The 21431-nt window shown below is 40.1% G+C and overlaps 2 protein-coding genes across 3 annotated transcripts; one reads left to right on the forward strand and one right to left on the reverse strand.

Moving 5' to 3' along the window:
- Positions 1 to 206: 206 nt before the first annotated feature.
- Positions 207 to 3517, reverse strand: LOC123035751 (N-acetylneuraminic acid phosphatase). The gene is made up of 2 exons (XM_044454304.1): positions 3357 to 3517; positions 207 to 2046 (listed from the first exon to the last, which is right to left on the reverse strand). Exons 1-2 carry the CDS (start codon positions 3444 to 3446, stop codon positions 1333 to 1335), a joined length of 804 nt encoding a protein of 267 aa, XP_044310239.1. The 5' UTR covers positions 3447 to 3517; the 3' UTR covers positions 207 to 1332.
- Positions 3518 to 6720: 3203 nt separating this feature from the next.
- RNF212 (ring finger protein 212) lies at positions 6721 to 21120 on the forward strand. 2 transcript variants are annotated; one of them, XM_044448357.1, is made up of 9 exons: positions 6721 to 7114; positions 7784 to 7845; positions 10423 to 10497; positions 11958 to 12014; positions 12359 to 12426; positions 13474 to 13519; positions 15610 to 15673; positions 16738 to 16810; positions 20005 to 21120. In XM_044448357.1, the coding sequence occupies exons 1-9, from the start codon at positions 7003 to 7005 to the stop codon at positions 20222 to 20224; spliced, it is 777 nt and encodes a 258-aa protein (XP_044304292.1). In that variant the 5' UTR covers positions 6721 to 7002; the 3' UTR covers positions 20225 to 21120. The 2 variants fall into 2 exon arrangements, with proteins under 2 accessions (XP_044304292.1, XP_044304300.1); XM_044448365.1 differs by lacking the exons at positions 12359 to 12426; positions 13474 to 13519.
- Positions 21121 to 21431: the final 311 nt, after the last annotated feature.

The following is a 21431-nucleotide window of genomic DNA, read 5'->3' on the forward strand; positions in this document are numbered from 1 at the left end:
GCTGCCTGTGGGAAAGCTACAGTTATGTATGTACAACAGCATTCAAGAGCCATCACAAATCTCTTATACTATTGCACTATTGGAATTGTATAATAAAATCTATTAAGGTAAGATCTACATTTTGTGATGTTTCATGCACAGAATAGTCCCAAAGCAATTACTGTGATTGTGTAGGAGCCAGAATCCAAAGAGCAAAACATCTGAGAAAGGCTGAAAAAGGCATTTATGCTAAAATTATCTTCCATAGTGAAGTTATCATTAGACTGCTAAGATTTAAATCAATACATTAATATCTCACATAAAGCATTCCATTTTGGCATTTCTGATAAATGGGTCTGTATACATTCACCCCTCTCTCCCACATACACATATCTATTTCTCTACAGAGTTCTGAACACCGCAAAAACCCATAAAAATTCTCAAGTATCAACCATTACAAAAATGTAGAAAATTATAGAAGACAAAAGCTTCTATACATCCAGATATTTTTAATAATCATTATTAGCTATTTTTCAGGAGTTAACTCTACACCCCTAACACAGATTCTTCATATAGTTTGTTCTACATTGTGACATGTATGTGATTTCAGAATGGCACTTTTTATTGTGAAACTTGCTATAGTTTTCCATCAATTTCATAGTTTCAAACAACTGTCTTTGCTTGAACTTCTCCACTTACAAGCTATTAAAATTCAACGAAATCCAAACTATATTCACTCTTTTCTTTCTTGAGGCAGATAATTCATTACTTTCATAAATATTTTTTCCAGGTAACACTAAAATGGGGCTAGAGGACCTCCATAGGTGAGAATCAGTGAGTAGGAAGGCAGTACTTAAATTTCTACAGCCTACCAATTCTCCACATAACTTTGGTACTTGCTCTAGCTGGAACACCCCCACCATGGGAGATGAGAGAGGAAGTAGGGCCAGTCTACCAGCTGCTGAGTCATACAGTTCTCCCCTCTTCACTCCCCATTCCTTCTTCCTTGTGTCATTTTACATTGTAAACCTGTGCGCAAGTAGCGAATATCTTCTTTTTTCGATTGACTGTAGGCTACTACAGGAGACTTTTTTTGGCTGTGAAATGGAATAAACCTTTTTTTAATAAATAAACTTTTCTTCCAAGCTGGTTTCCCTGTAGTTGGATTTATTTCTAGTCTCAGAGGTAGCTAAAGAAAAATGGCTAAGAGACAAAGAACATGAAGAGAACTGACAGGGGGATACATGTTAAGCACATCCTGTCCACTGATTCTTGCCTGCAAATGCCCTCCCCTGAAATACCCTTGCAAGGTAAACATGGGAACCACATGCTTCAACATGAACCCTAGCATGCTCAGGCCCTAGATTCCTCAGTGGGACTATCACACACATTACAAATACCAGCCACCTTGTTCATTTCTAAGTTAGCATCTCCTTTGTTCTGTAAAAGTCCTGGAAGATCAAGAACAGAAGAAATAATATAATGAGGGACTGGAGAAGTGTCTTTTGGAGCAGCTATGGTTTTATTTATCCAAATGGTTGCTTTCAAGCCAGCATTCAGACCTCCTTGAATGTCTGTATCTAGAGAGTCACCAACCATCACACAGTCTTCAGGCTGAACACCTAGAAGTTCACAACAATAATGAAATATGGAAGAAGCTGGTTTTTCTTCTTTTTGTTCTCCTCCTACAACAATAGCATCAAAATATGGCTGGCAAGCACAGGCTTCAATCTTCTCTCTCTGTGTCTGTGTGTCTCCATTAGTTAGCAGAAGCAAACGGACAAACTTTCTAAGGTCACTGAGCATCCTTTGTGTCTCCTCTGCCAAGGTCAAATGTTGCAGACGGGTAGTTTTCCAAAGGAAATAACATTCTGTAGCCAGATTCCGATTGGCTGTTCCTCCTTTTATTTCTTGTATAGCTTCCTCCCAGTGCTGAATCCTTAAGTCAGTAATACACATCTTAGAAGGATCATGGCATTCTTTGAGGAGCTTGGCTTGAACTTTTTCACAAATCATGCGTGCTTCTTTTTCATCACAATGATGCTCTGACTGTAAGACAGTTTTTACCTATAAAGAAATGGTCAAAACAGAACAGGATTGGTTTGATTTAGTGTATTGTTTCCTTGGTAGGGGGCAATGGCTTATTCCACAGACATTTATTTGAATGGACAACAGTATGGATGCTACAAGAGCCTGCAATATGAAGAATGCACTAGTATTCATGAGGTGCCCCTCATAGTAGAGGAGGGATGGGAAATGTCAAACTCTCTAGATGTTACTAGACTGCTGTTCCCAACATCTCTCACTATTGGCCTTTCTCATTAGGGCTGATCCGATTGGCAGTCACACCACACCTGGAGAGCTATGCATTTCCCAGCCCCTTTACAGGCACTGTGTCAGAGGGCAAATTATGCATTGACTCATCTTTTGCATTGACTCACTCAATCAGTATTTGTGGCTGTTTCATCTCTCACTAGAATAATCTACAATGTAGCAGGTGAGATGGAATTTGTACATGTCAGCCCCAACAACTGCAGCAATATAGGGAACTACAAAATTAATAGAAATTTTTTCCTGTGAGTATTGGCTGAAACAATTCTTTGCTCAATACAAATAATACATTGTTCAAAGAAATAAACAAAACAGACAGGTTAAAGAGACGTTGCTCTAACACACATGCTGATAGCAGTACTACAGCTATTAACTTTGTTGTACAGTTACAGAAGTTCTCCTTCTGTGAAAAGACATAATACACTTGAAGGTGGGATGACCTAAAACTAGGACTTTATGCAAGTCCACATTTTTTAAACCAGCTGTGTAAAACCTTTTTACTGCATTCTTGACTGAATAGAGATGAGCTATAGCATGACGATCAAGCATTTGTTTGAAAAATCTGAGATCCATTCTCCATTTTAAAATACAATGGTTTAAAATTGTTTTAAAATCTTCAAGGAAGGAGATCTTATAAACCCCAACTGTCATAGAGCAGAGACTGTTGCCACTGGCCTCTTTGGCATCAGTCACCAGTGTAAAACTGGATGTGGTAATACGATTTACACCTACTCCATGGAAGTCACCGCTTACACAGTCTTAAAGTAGCCGGTTTCAGAGAAGGAAACCCTTGAAAAGAAGACTAAGGAGCCTTTCTCAACTCTGCACCCTTCAGCTGTGTGCGGTTACAACTCTTATAATCCTCCGCCAGTTGGCTGGGTGGGGGGGAGATCATGGGAGTTGTAGTCTGGCATAGCTGGAAGGCAGCAGGTTGGAGACGCCTACTCTACCACAAGCCCTGCCTGCCTGTCTGGCTATGCTTACTGCGCTTCCCCGTTTCCTGATGGCGGAAGAAAAGGTGGGAAGGTGCTGGGAGTAAGGAGTACCTCCTCAATGGCTCTCCTGCCTGCCGCGGCGGTGTCGATCAGCGTGTTGTCCAAGTCGAAGAAAACCGCCTTGACGCCTTGCAGCCCCATCGCAGCAGCACCGCCACCAGCAGCAGCCTCTGCCGCGCAGCAGCCGATCCGGCCGAGCAAGAGACCAGCAGCGCGCCGCTCCGCCAACCTCGAAGCGCCGCGACTCGCTTCATTCGCTGTTCTCGCGACAACTGCCCCACGGCCGAGAGAATGCGAGAGCGCGCTTGAAAGGGAAGGGGGCGTATAGATTTGTAATTGTTGAGACTAACACACAGTAGCCAGATCCAGGTTTCAATTGTGCTCTTTTTCTTTTTAGCCTTTCTCTCGTTAGATAGTGACTGGGTATTTGAGTGTAAGTTGCTGTTGCTAAACCATGGGCTGTCATTAAAACGTGCTGTCTGAACCCATCTCCTAACCATGAACAAACCACGAAGACAACCCTTGTTGGTGGTAAACTGTAGTCTGTTCTCCATAGTTTATTATCTTAGCTGGAAGCAAACAACATGCTAACTCATGGTTCAACAACAACTCACTTGAGAGTTCTCATGTTGTCTGAATACTGTCAATATGTAAGTTAGAGAAGCTCCAAGAAATCAGTGAGGAAATTTAGGATTTTAGCACTGCTGTGATTGGACAGCACCATGTTATCAGCCAGCTTCCCTACCCTGAATCAAAAGAGAGGAGTTCCTGTGCTTTCTAATTCAGTTCTTAGCTTCTCTCACATGGTTTTAGAGAGCGTTTTAAACGTTCAAAAGTACAATACCAGTCAGTCAAGTACGAGGCTTCTGTTTGCAATTTATTTGTTACATTTATATTCATCCACCTTTCCTTGAAGGAGTCCACAGATCCTCCTCCTCTCCATTTGTCCTCACAACAATCCTGTGAGATAAATTAAGCTGAGTCAGTGATGATCTCAAAATCACCCAGCAAGTTTCAAGGCCAAGTAAGGACTAAACCACATCCCTGATGACCACGTTGGGGTGGTCACTGACCTCGAGCCAGACATCCTGGAATGTGAAGTCAAATGGGCCTTAGGAAGTCTGAGCAACAACAAAGCTAGTTGAGGTGACAGTATTCCAGCTAAGCTATTCAAAATCTTAAAAGACGATGCAGTAAAAGTGCTACACTCAATATGCCAGCAAACTTGGAAAACTCAACAGTTGCCACAGGATTGGAAAAGGTCAGTTTACATTCCGATCCCAAAGAAGGGCAAGGCCAAAGAATGTTCAAACTACCATACCATTGCACTCATTTCACATGCTAGCAAAGTTATGCTCAAAATCCTACAAGCTAGGCTCCAGCAGTATGTGGACCGAGAACTACCAGAAGTACAGGCAGGATTTCGAAGAGGGAGAGGAGCTAGAGATCAAATTGCCAACATACACTGGATCATGGAGAAAGCTAGGGAGCTCCAGAAAAACATCTACTTCTGCTTCATTGACTATGCTAAAGCCTTTGTGTGGATCACAACAAATTGTGGCAAGTTCTTAAAGAGATGGGAGTACCAGACCATCTTATTTGTCTCTTGAGAAACCTATATGTGGGTCAAGAAGCAACAGTGAGAACTGGACACGGAACCACTGATTGGTTCAAAATTGAGAAAGGAGTTTGCCAAGACTGTATACTGTCGCCCTGCCTATTTAACTTATATGCAGAGCACATCATGAGAAAGGCGGGGCTCAATGAATCACCAGCTGGAATTAAGATTGCTGGGAGAAATATCAACAACCTCAGATGTTCAGATGAAACCACTCTAATGGCAGAAAGTGAAGAGGAATTAAAGAGCCTCTTGATGCGGGTGAAGGAGGAGAGAGCAAAAGTTGGCTTGAAACTCAATATTAAGAAAACTAAGATCATGGCATCTGGTCCTCTCACTTCCTGGCAAATAGATGGGGAAAAAATGGAGGTAGTGACAGATTTTATTTTCCTGGGCTCCAAGATCACTGCAGATGGAGACTGCACCCAAGAAATTAAAAGATGCTTGCTCCTGGGGAGGAAAGCTATGGCAAATCTAGACAGCATACTAAAAAGCAGAGACATCACCCTGCCAACAAAAGTGCATATAGTCAAGGCTATGGTTTTCCCAGTTGCAATGTATGGCTGTGAAAGTTGGACCATGAGCACCGAAGAATTGAGGCCTTTGAATTGTGGTGCTGGAGGAGACTCCTGAGAGTCCCTTGGACCGCAAGGCAATCAAATCGGTCAGTCCTAGAGGAGATCAACCCTGACTGCTCTTTAGAGGGCCAGATACTGAAGATGAAACTCAAATACTTTGGCCACCTAATGAGAAGGAAGGTCTCCCTGGAGAAGAGCCTAATGCTGGGAACAATAGATGGCAAAAGAAGAAGGGGGTGGGAGAGAATGAGGCGGCTAGATGGAGTCACTGAAGCAGTCGGTGTGAGCTTAAGTGGACTCGAGGGGATGGTGGAGGACAGGAAGGCCTGGAGGAATATTGTCCATGGGGTTGCGATGGGTGGGAAATGACTTCGTGACTAACAACAACAAAGGACTAAAACCCAGGTCTCCTAAGTCTCAGCCCAGCTCTTTAACCACAACACTACACTATCTTGCAACTGAGAACTGGCTTTTTGGGAGGGGCTTGATTTGTCGAATTTAGGGTGAGGTCCTATCCATATTTAAACAGAAGGCAGTCCTACAACTCCCAACATTTCCTAGTTATTCCCTGTTGGTTTAGGGAATGCTGGGAGTCATAGGACTAAACCTTTAAGGTTACATCTTGAAATAATGTTGTGTGGAGTTTGGTTTTGGTTGAAAATTTAAGTAAACTCCGCCACATCTCCAGTATTAAGAGTAGATTATATTGCAAGTCCACCACAAGTCTCCAAAGGTTCAACATTACCCCCATGCTCCATCCTACAACATTAACATTAGACTACTCTGCAAGGTTGTTATAAGCCTTTTCAGTCTCTCTAACTTGCTTTACTATGATAACAGACTATTGCCACTCACTATAGACAGTTATTTTCTTAATTGTAGAAACCCAAAAGCACTTACTATGCTTATTCTAAGTAAGGCTAAACTACAGCTCTCTTGGTGCTACATTTCATTTGGGTAGCAATGTAGGCAAGGGATACCTAACCGCAGCTACAGTTCAGCGGAACATTTCCTCATTGACATCGATGGGCAGCTCTGACTGATGCCCTAGAAACATCTAAATTCTCGTCACTTGGTTCGGTAGTAGCCTCACGGCAGTGAAATCACCACTCTATATATTCTGAGCATTTAGAGAAAAGTCAGTCTTGCGACTTCCTAACATGTGGCCTCCCCTTCCCTCCAGGGAACTATGCCGAAGGGGCGCCTCCTCTTGGCGGGGAGGGGACGCCGGTGCTCCTCGCTCTCTCCGGGGGGCGGGCGGAGAAAAGGCGCCCCTTCCTCTTCCCTCAGGGGCGCTTCCTCGCGTGAGGCGAACCTGGCGGAGACGACCGGCAGCTCCCGGGAACAGCCCTTTCCTTTGAATGGAGGGTCAGCGGCTGGTGGCCGCCGCCCCTTCAGCCCGAAGGCCCAGCGCCAGGGTACCCGCAGGGGTTCCGCTCACTGGCCGTAGTTGAAAGCAGAGCAAGGCGAGCGAGGCAGCCAGCCTCTCCTCTCCTCTGTCATGGCGGCTTTGGTGTTCTGCAACTCCTGTTTCCAGAAACCGCGCGGAGCCTCGCCGAAGTTCTGCCTGACCAACTGTGGCCACGTTGTCTGTGAGCGGTGTCTCCGGAAAGGTGTGTTTTGACTGGCCAAGCTGTCTTCGCTTCAAGCGTTTCTAATATACTTCTATTACACCCTTGCATTCCCTTACGGAAACAGATATTCTGATGAATTTACTGTTTCAAGAGTACCTGCAGTTAAACCCTATTGTCCAAGCGAAGTAATCTGAACTCATTATATACCTCATTATATATTCTATGATCTGTGCAGAACCATGATATGATCTTCATTTCTTATTTGAATATCTTCATACTAAGAAACGTGACAAAGTGTCAGAGTGGCTGGGTGCTTAGAGTTTTGGTCTGGGGACCTCATTTGACCATGAAACTCACTGGATGAGTTCAGGCCACTCACTCATTCTCAGCCTAACCAGCCTCATAGAGTTGTGAGGCTAAAATGGACCTTTGTAGTCACCTTGGGTTCCTCACAAGAGGAAAACAGGCAGTCTATAAATAAGAATAAAATCAACTCCAGAAATTTCACTCATCAGATCACACCTCTTCTTCATGTTAAGTCTTTCTGAAAAGATAAAACAGCCAAGCTATTAAGATGGTTACAGATTCTAAAGTTTCTTAAGATGATTTGTGTTCACTGTGGATGAAAAGGTTAAGGTGGAACTGATGATTTTGTCAGTGGGTGCCTGCTACCAAACCATGTACTATACATTGTTCTTTATTTTATAGGTAAAAAAGATGAGTGCATGATTTGCAGAGCAACTTGCCGTACAATAGTACTTTCAAAAGAGGTATAAAAATAGTTTCAAGCAACTATAATGTATCTAGTGATTTACAAGATGCTTAATAGACATTTTTGAAGGGTACCTTAGGTCAAAGCTGAACTATTATTAATTTCAGTGGAATTTAATCCCAAATAAAATGGCCTCTGTTCTAATTGCAGAGCTATTACCCATATCTGTAAATGTGAATACCGTTAATGGACTACTTAGCATTGGTAATAATGAGAATCCTGCTGCTGTAATTTCAGGTTTGTGTTGGCACTGGCTTCTGTGAAGGTACCATAGAAGTGCATACATTACATGACAGATGTTTGAGAGCTGCAAGTAGGCACTCATGGGCAGTGCTGGTTGGTAGCAAGCAGGCAACTGTGAAGAGCACCCATGGGCACTCCAGGTGGTGTGGCAAGTCTCAAAATAAACTCTGATCCTAATCCAACTAAAGATACAGACTGCATGCAAGTTAAACAGATAGGAAAATAAAAAAAAACACCCTTGTCTATACAAATGTACCTTTGCCTATACAAAACCATTCTGTTTCTCCATATTTTGTCCCAACAATAGCTTCTTATCTACAATACATGTTATTTATAAAGATTAACAAGTGCTGAGACACATTTTATGCAGGATTATCCACAGCTTTTCATGATCCAGTCAAACACTTTGCTGTAGCCTGTAGAGCACAGACTGATCTTCTGAAATTCTTTGGTGTGGTCCAGTAATCAGTGTACATTTTCAATATGATCTCTAATATCTCTTCTTTTTTGGGAATCCTGCTTGAATCCATATAGCCTAAATTCTTGGTTACAACACATTGAACATCACTTTGTTTGCATGGGAAATCAGTGTGCCAGTCCTATAGTTGCTGCACTTATTAACATCTCATTTCTTGGGGACTGAAATGGATATTGAATGTTTCTAGTCTGTGGGCCAATATTTTGTTTTTCATATTCATTGGGATATTGTTAGGATTTGGACCAATTAAGTCTCTGCATCTTAGAAGAGTTCTTTTGGTACCCTACCTACTCTGGGTGCTTTATCTCTTTCAAGTGCTTTCAGAGCAGTTTTCAGTTCACTTTCTAATATTGCAGCTTCTTCCTTATAGGAATTCTCTTTGAAAGAGTTGGCCATCGCACTGGAATAGTTCTTCTGTATATTTTTCCACCTTCTCTTTATTTTAGCCTGGTCAGATAGTACATTTCCCTGTATGTCTTTCATCTTCCTAATCTAGGTTTGAAGTTCCCCTTGATTTATTTGATCTTCTAAAAAAAAAAATCTGTTGGTTTTCTTCTTTTGTTATTCTCTTCTATTTCTTTGCACTGGTCATTGTAACAGATCTTTTTGTTTTTAAATGCAAGTCACTGAAAACTTCCATTTAGTATTCTCACCCTATTTCTGTCACCTCTTGCTTCTCACCTGTCTCTAGCAATTGTTAGTGTTGCTTCCATTATCCATCCAGACTTTTCCTTTCTTTATCTAATATCTATGGTGTCATTCCACAGTTCTTCTGCCTCCTGTTAGTAATCTTTCTGATCTACTTGCCACCCGAATGCTCCTCACAGTTGCCTGCTTGCTACTGACCACCACTGCCCATGGGTGCCTACTTACAGCTCTCAAACATCTGACATGTAATTTATGTGGCTTTTCTGTTGAGCAAGTCTGACAACCCCGATTTATAAGATATGAGGGTGATGCCATATTAATGGCAGAAAGCAGTAACGAATTGAAATGATACCTGATGAAATGAAAAGAAGAAAGTGCAAAAGCAGGACAGCAAAGATCCAAAAATCCTGACTATGGAAAAATTACACATTAACTTCAGTAATGAAGAAATTGAAATTATGAAAGATTTTGCATACGTTGGCTCAGTCATTAATTCAAATGGAGACTGCAGTCAAGAAATTAGAAGAGGACTGAAATGTGGCAGGGCAGCAAGAGCAGGGACTAGAAAAGATAATCAAAAGTAAGGATGTTTCACTGGAAACCAGGGCCAAGATCATGCATATAAGATCACTGCATAGTTGTGAAAGCTGGACAGTGAAAGAAATATGACAGAAAAAATTGATGCATTTACAACATGGTGCTGGAGGAGAACTTTGCAAATATCCTGGACTAACAGGAAGATGAACAAGTGGGCCTCAGAACTTTTCCTGGAAGCAAAAAATAAAAACAACCCCCCCCCCAAAAAAAACCCCTGAAGCTATAGTGCTTCAGGAACATCATAAGAAGGCATGACTTAATGGAGAAGACAGGGAAAGTCAAAGGCAGAAAAAAAAATAAACCGTCAATGAGATGGTTTAATTCTACAAAGCCACAGCCTTGAGTTTAAGAAGAGCTGAGTAGGACTGTCAAGGACCAAGGACCAGTCATTCTAGAGGTTACTCATTCATAAGGTTGTGATAAATTGCAGATTTGATGTCATGTAAGAAAAATTCTAGGGGTGTGTGTGTGTGTATGCATGTGTGTGCACATGTAGAGAGAGAGATTAGAGTGTGTTAAGATGTTTCCTGTAAGTTGGTTTATTTTTGAAGATTTCAATAATATTTATAACATATTATTTTTGATAATGTGCAATTTGCTTCACTGCAGATGAATTCAAATATCCAGTCATTGTTTATGGGAATAGATGGATTATGCAGAAAATATGCAAAAGAAGTCACACAAGTGAGTTGCCTGTGAACTATTTTGAGTATTTTTTCAACAGGAATGTACTATATAATAGTTTTCTTCAGTAAACAGTCTTGCAAGAGGAAATTCAACACTGGTATTTCTTAAAGAAGTTTAAATAGAGCAATTAGTTGTTATGATTAACATTTCAATGAAAGGAAAACCTTTTCATGATATAATTTCTATTATATATGGAATACTTAGTAAAAATCATATACATACAAAAATTGAACATGTATAAAAATCATGTTCATTCTTCCCACATCCTTCACTGTGTAAATATATAATTACTGAAGTATTTACTGAAGTAGTACTAAATCCAAATTCTGAAAAGAAAGCCAAAACTTTAACAGGGTAGAAAGTATAAGTACATCCTGTGCATCACTTGGAAACTGAAGCTCATATGTGGTATCCAATAGGTTGCTACCCTTCCATAAAACAGAGGATATTTTGAGTAGAAGTTTGAGTGCTTTCTCAGCTTCATTGGTGCCAGAAATGGCATTTTAGAGAAAAGTAGACCACTGGTGGAGTAAGGGAATGGCCTAGGCTATACTATACTCAATGTTGAGGTAATATAACATGGTACAGGAAGACTGGAAAAGGACTCTATTGAACATATCCTCTGCTTTTTACTATCTAAGCTTGGAGAAAACATTGTATTTAGAGTAAATTGGCTTTAGAAACAAGGGAATAAATCGTTCGTTTGTTTGTATGTATGTTCTTTGTTAAAGATGGATCATTACATGCCAGATCAGTACTACCACATTGAGGTCATGGATTTTTTGGACTATTACAGAGTGATGCACATTTTAATCACTGGTGTCAGAGCCATAACATACCTAAATGTGCTAATGATCCTATTTCCTGCAAAACATGTACTCATTATTTTTTTACATAAAGTGAAATGAGTCCTACCTGTAGGATTTCTTTAGTGTGCAGTTCTTTCTGCTGAGACAGAAAAAAGTCCTAGTTGTGCTTTTAAGGTTTGTTTTGGAGCTCTTTCAAAACTGTAGAGTTCTGTGTGAAAATGAGCAGAAATAGAGCAGTCAATTGTGAGCCATGCATTTATAAAAATTCCAAATCACTTTTACAAATTATTTGGATCATGGGATGAGATGCCAACTGACAAACCTAAGCACAACTTTTAAAATTTTAGATAAAATGCAGTTAAATTCAACTAATTCACACTTTCTACATTCACTCAAATACTTAGCAGTACTGGAGCAAGAGAACCTGGTTGCCAAAAATTCTATACTTAGAAGCAGGAGGTATGCTAACACTTAGCTGCTTCTCTTTCCATTTGTGATTTTTTAAGGTGAGGCAGAGGGCGTATTGAAGAACAGATGTCCTTTTAGATGTTTTTATTCTTTTTGATTTTACTCTTCTCTTCTAGTCTTTATTACAGTAATTTTACTTGTACACTATCTAGTATTGTTTCTCCTTCCCTTAATTTTTAGATTGCCCAGTTCCAGGAAAAACACAGAAGACGACTATTGGCACACTACAGGGGAAAGGTACTTTGAGCTCATATTGAACTGAAATATTGGGTTATTGTAAGGTTTGGTGAAGTCACATTTACATTTTAATGTTATATATTACTAAAATGTAAGGGGTCAACTAATCCATCAGTATTATTAAATAGTAGAGGTGGGGCAGGTGCAGAGGGTTCTTGCTTACTTCCATATGAATGGGCTAGATCACTCTGGTGTTTTGTATCATGTAACCATCAGAACATCATTTTCTGAACCAAAAAGCCCTACTCTGGAATGATCCCATTAAAATTGTTGGACATTTTCAATGGTGGTGAATAAGAATAGAAATAATAAAGATTAAAGTAATGAAATACCATTCCATACAGATTACAAAACTGGAAGGATATCTTAAGAAAGCAACACAACATATTCAGCATCTACAGCAACTGCAACAGTAAGCAGCTTCTAAATTATTAGCATGACAATTGGAATTCTGAATACTTTAAGTTTAGAGTGTTGCTGCCTTCATGCCCTGTCTGGGGCAAGTTGCTCTGGAAAATAAGATGTTGCACTAAGCCAGACCTTTGGTTTGATTCAAGAGACCTCTCATTGTCTTAAGTAGAAAAGTATTACATCTTTGCTACATTCAGATCCATTCACTAGTGCAGAACATTCCAAAAATCAATGAAATGATTGCTTACTATGAGTCAGGAAATTTATCTAATTATGATAAGGCAGAATTGCTCACTTTTAATTCACAGCAGCATTTAAAGATGCAGTCCTATACCTGCTTGCCCAAGGGAATGACCTACTGAATCCAGTAGGATTTACTTCTGAATTGACATGTTTAGAATTGTTCTGTGAGTCTCTGAAGTTATCAGTAAGAATCTAGTTCTTTACAAAGGTGTTTGAAGTGTGCAGGGATGTCTGTAGGCTATGAAATAGGACAGGGGTCCTCAAACCTTATCAGCGGAGTCAGTTGAAAGGTGCCGGTAGTGGGCACAGGCAGGCAAGGGGGCGGGGGCAGGGCACACAAGGCGAGGTGGGGGCAGGGGGCACAGCAAGGCGGGGACGTGAGCGCCTGGCAAGGGAGTGGTTTGCTTACCTGGAAATCATTTTCCCCGAGCAAGTCCAAAATGAACTCCATGTGAGCAAGCTGTGGGCAGTGGCAGGCGTGGATGTGGGCGTAGTGAGTCCAGAACCTCTGAGGCGGGTCAGATAAAAGGGCATGGTGGGCTGGATCTGTCCCGCGGGCCATAATTTGAGGACGCATGAAATAGGAGATAAATGGCTTGAAAGAATTCATATTTATTACATCACAAAAGGCCTTAATAGGGTTAGCTTAGTTTAATATTGCAATAGTGTACTATTTGTAATAAAGCAAATCAAATATAACATGGTGCAATGTAAGTATAGTGATTTTTGTGTTTCGCTGGTAATTTTTCATACTAATATTAGACATTCTGCATTTTTTTCCATATGAATCCCAATTTATTGATAGGGTATCATCAATGGAGGTGGATCATTTGCCTTCTTCAGTAAGGAAAGTAAGTTACTTTCTCTTTTTTATCTAGAAATAGTTATAATTCTAAAGGTTCAACTCTAATTCCTTTAGATTTGTGACAAAAGGCTAGAGTGGTACAGTGGTTACTGTGTTGAACTGTGGCACAGGAGTTCAAGTCACCACTTGGCCATGAAGCTCACTGGATGACTTTGAGCCAGTCACTGACTCTTGGCCTAACCTATCTCACAGGGTTGATGTGAGGATAAAATAGGAGGGGAAAATTATGTAGCCCATCTTGGGTTCCTCAAAGGAATAAAGGCGGAATATACATGTAATAAATAAGGCAAATTGCTTCCTAGCTTGACCTCTTAAAACTATAAGATGCCCAGTGAGAGGGACATGATGTATATACATTTTGGCAGAAAACTACAATGTCAACACTCCTTAAGGCAGTGTAAGATTATTTTCTGTCTCTCACTCATAGATCTAGGTCATATATAATGCAAGCCACTGTGAATTAATTTTTCTGTGAACTTGTAGCAAATCAGTAAACATAGTTATAATGTAAGCCAAAGCAAGAGCACACCAGTTTGTGGTGGACCCAACCAGGCTGTTGAGCTGGTGACAAACCATTCAGAGCTTTTCCAGTGTTTAACTTAACCACTCCACCCTGGCTGGCTTTGTATGTGATTTTTCTCAAATGGACATGCATGTGTTTCTTCACTGTAAGTAGTGCATGATCTGCTTGTAGACTTGTGAGTCCAATTCAAAGTGTTAGTTGTAATCTATAAAGTGCTACACAGTTTGGGACAGTCCACTTCAATCTCCCTAGATACAATGATCACCCTTGGGACCTTCCTCCACCTGCCATCTCCAAGGTTGGTCCTGGAGGGAGGCAAAAAGGAGAATGCTGTTCTCAGTAATGGGCCACAAATTATGGGATGATCTTCCCACTGAGTCCCACATTGTACCAGCATTGTCATCTTTTTGGCCACAGGTTGGTGTCTGCCATTTGAATAGCTCTAGTTTCTTCCTGAAATTGGTTTAGTATAAACTGTTTTATGTTTTGTATATTGTTTATGATGTATTTCATGGTATTTGTATTTCTATAGTCATCCATAGTCATCAATTTTTACTATTGTACTTGCTTTTAAGAATTGTGGAATGTCCAGAAAGTATTGGCTATTAGGTTATATAAAAATGACATTACTACTACTACTGCAAATAATAACAAACTTGGTCAACATGCTTCAATAAACAAACTGGCTGACTCCCTCTCCACCCCACCTTCTGTCTTCCACACATGCAGGGTTGAACTACATGCAATTGTGGCTCACCCAGTTGCTTAAACTTTAATACATGACATCACAAGCCCTGTTAAGCAACTAACCAACTTCTCCAATATTATATTAAAGCTAATTATATGGCTTGTCATAAAGGACAATCTTAACTTGGCACTGAAAAGGTATTAGAATTGGTGCATCAGTGGCAATCTTGATCCATGACTGGAGGGCCACCACTAAGAAGGCTCTTCTCCTTGTAGCTACCAGCCATGCCTTCCTTGGAAGTGACAGAGGTAGGCCTCAGATCCTGATTAAAGTGTCTGGATAGGTGGTGGTTGGGAGAGGGGTACCATTGGCTTTGCAGTCCCATGCTCTGTAGAGCTTTATATGTTAGAACCAGCTCCTGGAATTGGACTCAAAAGCATATAGGCTGGCCATGCAATTACTAAAAAGTACTAATATTTAAATCTCAATTGACTCATAAAGTCAATTTTGCATGAGACTTTAGTTTGCCTAGAATCTAATGCCATCCATTTAGATAAAGGTACCAGAGAAGAATATTACAAAACTGATCAAGGCATAAGATTCAGTGCATACTGGAAAGACCAAAATTCAGTACAAGTCAATAGATAAGCCAGATGATAAAAGGCGAGATCTAGAAATTCAAACCCATCTTCTTAAGTTAGAAGTTGCATCCTTTTTAGAGATAATCTTGGTGGAAAGCAATTCCTGGAAAAATTACAAAACATCCTCTTTCTGAAAATATTTGCCAGGTGTAGATAAAATGATATTAATACTTATATTGCATGTTTTCATATTGTGGTATGATCTTCTCTTTCAATACACCTAGACTGAAACAGTGACTGGACCTACTAGGATATCATTGATAAGCCCACCACAAAATGGACATATGGGTAAGAAGAGATAATTACATATTTTAAAAATTGGACTGATCAAATTACACCCTTCCCCTTTGACACTGTTCCATGGTGTCTTCCACCTAAACTAGAGGCAGTTTATTTGGTTTATCTTGAAACTCATTGGCCTTGGTATTTCAGCTAAGCATTCTGACTCTCCTTCTTTCAGTTAAGATTTAGAATCTGAGGTATTTACCAGTGAATGCTGTATGCTGAGAGAAGTGAGCCCAGTCTCTTCACCCTGGTTTACCGAACCCACTAACTGGATAACAAGCCATGATGGTTTGTGGTGTCAATCATACCCAGCATGGTTTCTTCAAGGTTGTTTATTTTGCATGAACAAACCACTGTAAGAACCCATGGCTTGTTCTAGGGGTTGTTTGTCCCATGATGGGGTGTTCAGTCATCTCACTTGGGCAGGGCAATTTAATTTTGTGTTGTTCAAATGGCTACATTGCTGCTCAGTAAAAGTGGAAAAAACATACTGGTTGGTTTCTCAGTGGCTGAATTCATATGTAGCAACAAGCCAGGCTGGAGATTGTTTGTTATTATGTGTGACTCCAGGAAGCATGGTGAAGCATAGCAATTTTGATCACTGTAAATTCCCACAGAAAAACAGCAGTCTGTATTGGGATTTCCATGCATTACCATTGCTTATTGTTAAGTGTGACCCCAGTTACAATGTTTTTCTGCAGTTTTTCTGTTTCCAAAAGTGAATTCAGCAGCATGAGGAGCTGCAGCTACGATGGCAGCTGCTCCAGCCACCATTTTTCACTGCACTGTCCTGCCTAGCAGCAGGCTGTGTTGCCAGCAGCAGGGTGCTACTAGGCTGACTCCACACTCCCTGTCTTCCTTCCCTTCTTTAGCAGTAAAAGATTGTAATCCTATGACTATTTATCCAAATAAATCCTACAGCTCCTAGCATGCCCCTGCTAGCAGCACATTTTTCTGTCTAAGCATGTGTAGGTCTGTGTTGTTAATGAGTCCAGTGGGGTTCACACCTGGGTAAATGGGCATAAAATTCCAGCTTTAATATGTTAACATAGGCATATTATTTACAGGTAGTGTTACATGCAGAAGTTCTCGATTGTCTGGAATTACTTCATGTCAAAAGGATACACCAGGTTCAATAAGGTAATTAAAATCAACTTGCAGTAGGATTCCAGCTGTAATGAGATGCCTGTTATATTTGGTTACTTAATATTGTTTTTTTTAACTTTCAAGAGGAGAAATATTTTCATTCAAATTGATTTTACTTCATGCAAATATCTTTTTCATTCCTAAATTCCAGTTTAGTGAAATTTCAGGTACTAGGTTTATGTAAACAATTATATATTTTACTTATATTTGCTGCATTAAATACAAATTCAATTTTCAGTTTGTTGAAAATTAAACTCTAACCTTAACATTTCCATTAGTTTTCTCTTTTGCAAGGTGAGACTTCCAACAATATTGTCACCCAGAATATTCTTATATGATTGTAGCAATTACTAGCTTCCCAAGTGACAATGTTGTAATTTGTGTATCAAAATTAGTTTTTTTCCTCCTTTTGGTTCATTTGAATTTGTCATCCACCCTTCAGTAAAGATGTCACCCACCCTGCCGTAAAAATATAAATTTTTAATATATTAAAACAAAGGTAAAATCTTTGTTTTACCAAAGGTTTCATAGCCTAAAGGCAACACAGGAAATGGCAGCCTCATCCTAATTAACTCCTACCCCCATCTACATGTTGCTGCAAAATAGCAAGTTTTAGTATCCTGGACTGTCAACATTCTAGTGCTTCTGAGGAATGAACATGCTCCATTTTCTTTGGAAGGCTTTCATTTTTTTAAAGTTTACAATCAAAAGATTCCAGGTCTTGTGTTACCACCCAACATGGTTAGGCAGATGTCAAGTGGGTAGGCCCACTATAGCTGAGGGCAACCTCTTTTCACAAGCAACAAAAACCAATTTTTAAAATCACCCAGTGCTGTGCAGAGAAAGGTGTTGGCCAAGACGGCCACCAGTGGCTTCCTTGCTTTTGGGGTCTAGAGGCATTGCAAACAGGATGGTGGTAGCAGTACCTGCCTTATCTTGTGCTATGGGGAAAGGTGCAGAGTGTGAAGCAGCTGCAACTTCTGTGTTCCCTATACTTCTGGGCCCTGCCCCTTATATGTAGACTGGGAGTGTGAATGGGGAAGATGATCACAGCTGTTGTTGCCTCACCTAGCACTTTCAGCTGAGGAAGTAATAGGTGGCTGCCACTACTATCTGACTGGGATGAAAAGGAGATGGCAACACACTCTCAGTTCCAGATGAATCACTCAGTGGTTTTATATCAGTAATAAATAAATAGGGGAATTAAAATGAACCCTGGCCCAGTTTTACATGCTGGACAATCCACAGAGCTGAGGAGTGCTCCTCAGCACCACTTTCTGGAGTCAATTATCAATGTAGGAGAAGAACCTATGGCAAAGTAGTATTCCCCCACACTCCCAGCTGAGACACTCCAGGAGGATACCATGGTTGATCAAAAGCTACCAAGAAATCCAGGAGTATCAGCAAGGGTCTGATACCTCTACTTGACTCATGCCTGGAATAGGCCATCCATGCAGGGCAACCAGATTTGTTTCTGTGACAAAACCTGACCTGAATCTGAACTGAACTGGATCTTGATAATCACTTGCATCCCAGAATGCCTGGAACTGGCCACCACACACTCAAGGACCTTGCTTAGGAAGGGAACATTCACCACTGGCCTAAAGTTGCTGAGATCTTCCAGGATGATAGATACTTTCTTCAAGCTTGTCTCAGGTGACTTGAGATCAATCTCTCTTGTAAAGTGGAATGCTGACCTCCCTGACCCAACCAATTTGTTCCCTTTTTTGATGGCTTTAGAAGCCAGGATGGTCATGTTTCCAATACAGAAATGCTTGCACAAACCTGTCTACAGAGTTTCTCAATGTCCTTGGGCTGTAAAAATGGAGACTAACTTAAGAAAACTGGGCATGGTTGTTCTCTGAGTGCTTCACTTGATTCAACTGCTATACAACTGATTTGTCTCACAACAAGCAACCAGTGATTTAAAAAAACCCTCAGCTGCTTGTTGCATTGTCCAAACCCAGTCATGGTGATTGACCATTGTGACTTAGCATGGTTGTCAAGGAACCTGGGAAAAAAGAATAACATATTGCTATGTACCTTCAACCTCTTCTAGGTATTCTTCTGTTCAGGGCTTGACTCAACCTGAAGCAAAAGTGTTCCTGTGCTATCAGCTTACTGGATAAATAATAGTTTCATAAGGATGTGGGGGAAGTAAAAATGGCATCTTTTTTTTCTTACACATCCATCTGAAACCTTTCCTCATTTTGTTAGATAGCACTAAATGGGTCCAGTTCTGGGCTGGTTGAAGAGAAAAGTTGTCCTTTTTCCTGTCTTTCCTAATGGAATTTCTCATATATCTTGGGGCATTGTTTAACTTCATAATGCACATGAATCAGCTAATCCAACTTGCAGTCCACAGCTGTATATGCTATCTCTCCTGGCATTCAGTAAACCTCCTGTTTTTACTATCCAACCAACCTAGTATATTACAGTACATGGCTTCCAGAATGAATTTGGTTGTATGGGTCATGCTGTGCAGGCCTCCCCTAATCTTTGTTAATGTCTAAATAGACCATTTCTCTCCTTCGTTTTTCATCACCCCACCCCTACAACTGACACTCAACTGCCTTTTATGTATAGTTCATTCATTCATTCATTCATTCATTCATTCATTTATTTATTTATATTGTGATTTATATCCTGCATTTTTCCTACAAAGGACTCAAGGCAGCTTGCATCATCTCTCCTCCTCCATCTTATCCCCACAACAACAACCCTGTGAGGTAGGTTGGGCTGAGAGTCTGTGACTGGCCCAAAGTCACCCAGTTGGCTCCATGGCTGAGCGGGGACTAGAACCCAGATCCTCTGAGTCCCAGCCCCATGCTCTTAACCACTACACCACACTGGCTTTTAAACTACAGTACAGTAGAAGAAGAAACTAGACACATAAAATGTACATATTAAGATAAGGCATAAAAATGGGGTAAAATTAAAGCCACGAAGTGTTGGTTCTGAAAGAAAATTTGCAAACTAATATTTTTCTACTGCATAGTAGGTGCTTGGACACTGGATTAGAAGGAGAAAGCGAACTGACAAGAAAATGTTGTGGGTAAAAAAGTTGTGAGGGAAAAGTCCCCCCTAACAAGTGCTCTTATTTAGGGTTCCAGACAGAGATTTTATCTTTTTTATTTTATGTCTACTCTTCTCTGTATGCTACATTCAATCTTGTGTTTAATTACTAGGTCATCGCCATTAAACATGCCAAATACTAGGACTTCTTATATGTCGCCGTTTGTATCATCACAAAATCGTAGAAATGGCATTCCAGACACTTTTGGCCTAAGGACTACTCAGCCTTATCACTCTACACCACCATCTTCACTGTCAACCATGACAAGACGCCCAATCAGTCTTGCCAGTATTTTACAAAGGCAACACTTAAGTAAACAAGTTGGTCAGTGACTGTAATAAAACCATCCAGAATTAAACTGCTATTTAGCTAAAGTGCAATGGGGGGCAGTGTATGGGGCAGTGACCCAATAACACTGACAGACAGTTGCTTTTTTCCTGTTGAAAATAATGCAAGTCATCCTGACTCTCTTATGGAGAGCCCTATCCAGCATTTGTATAGACCTGAAGCCACCACAACATTCTACAGTCAGCTGCCCAGCCTGTGTATGTCCAACAGGTTCTGAGCAGTGTATGTACTCCACCTATATGCATTGCAAACCTGGGTTTATCATGTGCATACATTTGTTTACATATGCATGTAAAAAATTATGATCTTGAGATAAGGATGCAACATTGTGGTTTTTTTAATGGCAACTTGCTCACTTAATTAGAAATATTTAATGTATGTAAGACTTTGAGCAAAATAATACTTTAAAAACTAGTTTACAGAATAAAACATTTTATTTATCTGATACGAAAACAGGCCTTTTTGGGGGAAAAGGGTGACTAAATTAGTCTTGCCAGTTAGTAACCACATCTAGGAATTGACCTCAAAAATGAATATTTTCTTGTTTGAAAATAAATGTGCATCATTAATTGGTTGTGTGGTTGGTTGCTGCTGTATTCAGTTGTTTGTTTATTCTTATTTTGGTCATTAAAACAATTTCCTTAGCAAATAATGTATGAACATATAACTTTGGAAATGAAATTTATTTTTATGTTAAACCTTTCTTCTTATAGGAACCACTATGACACTCTTTTAAAAAAAACCAAATATACTGACAAATTCAATTCAATAAAGCTCATTTACTGTATACTTTTAAAGCTGTATATATAAAAGTGTGTCCAATATATACCATTGTAAAGTGCCTGTTATGATTAAAGACAGTTTAATAGAAATCTTGAAATGTTGTGACTGCACATTTTATTAATTTATTTTTCAGAGAAAACAAAACTACTACATTTTACTACTGTTAAATACTTCATCTCACTCCAAAGAGCACTCTGGCTCTAGGTGGCTGTATGGTATTCAGCGACTGAGCTACAAGGTTAGAACAGTTCTGACCTCATAGCCGGATCTCTGTCCCAAAGCATTCCCCCACTCAAAACAAGCCTGTGGCCACCTGAAGACTGTCTAGGGGCTACTGTATTGCTCTGTCTGCTTATTTGTTAAACAATTCATTTCATTCAATGGTGGTGAAAAATGTGTGATGTTTTG

Source organism: Varanus komodoensis, unplaced genomic scaffold, assembly GCF_004798865.1.
Source record: "Varanus komodoensis strain SLA01 unplaced genomic scaffold, ASM479886v1 scaffold1, whole genome shotgun sequence".
Lineage (NCBI taxonomy): Eukaryota > Metazoa > Chordata > Lepidosauria > Squamata > Varanidae > Varanus > Varanus komodoensis.

Excerpts from the sequence above, each read along its gene's own strand:
- LOC123035751 (XM_044454304.1), bottom strand. The coding sequence starts at position 3,446 with ATGGGGCTGCAAGGCGTCAAGGCGGTTTTCTTCGACTTGGACAACACG. Across the intron at positions 2,047-3,356 it reads GCAGGAGAGCCATTGAGGAG|GTAAAAACTGTCTTACAGTC; the intron begins GTACTCCTTACT and ends ATTTCTTTATAG.
- RNF212 (XM_044448357.1), top strand. The coding sequence starts at position 7,003 with ATGGCGGCTTTGGTGTTCTGCAACTCCTGTTTCCAGAAACCGCGCGGA. Across the intron at positions 7,115-7,783 it reads TGAGCGGTGTCTCCGGAAAG|GTAAAAAAGATGAGTGCATG; the intron begins GTGTGTTTTGAC and ends TTTATTTTATAG. Across the intron at positions 7,846-10,422 it reads CAATAGTACTTTCAAAAGAG|ATGAATTCAAATATCCAGTC; the intron begins GTATAAAAATAG and ends GCTTCACTGCAG.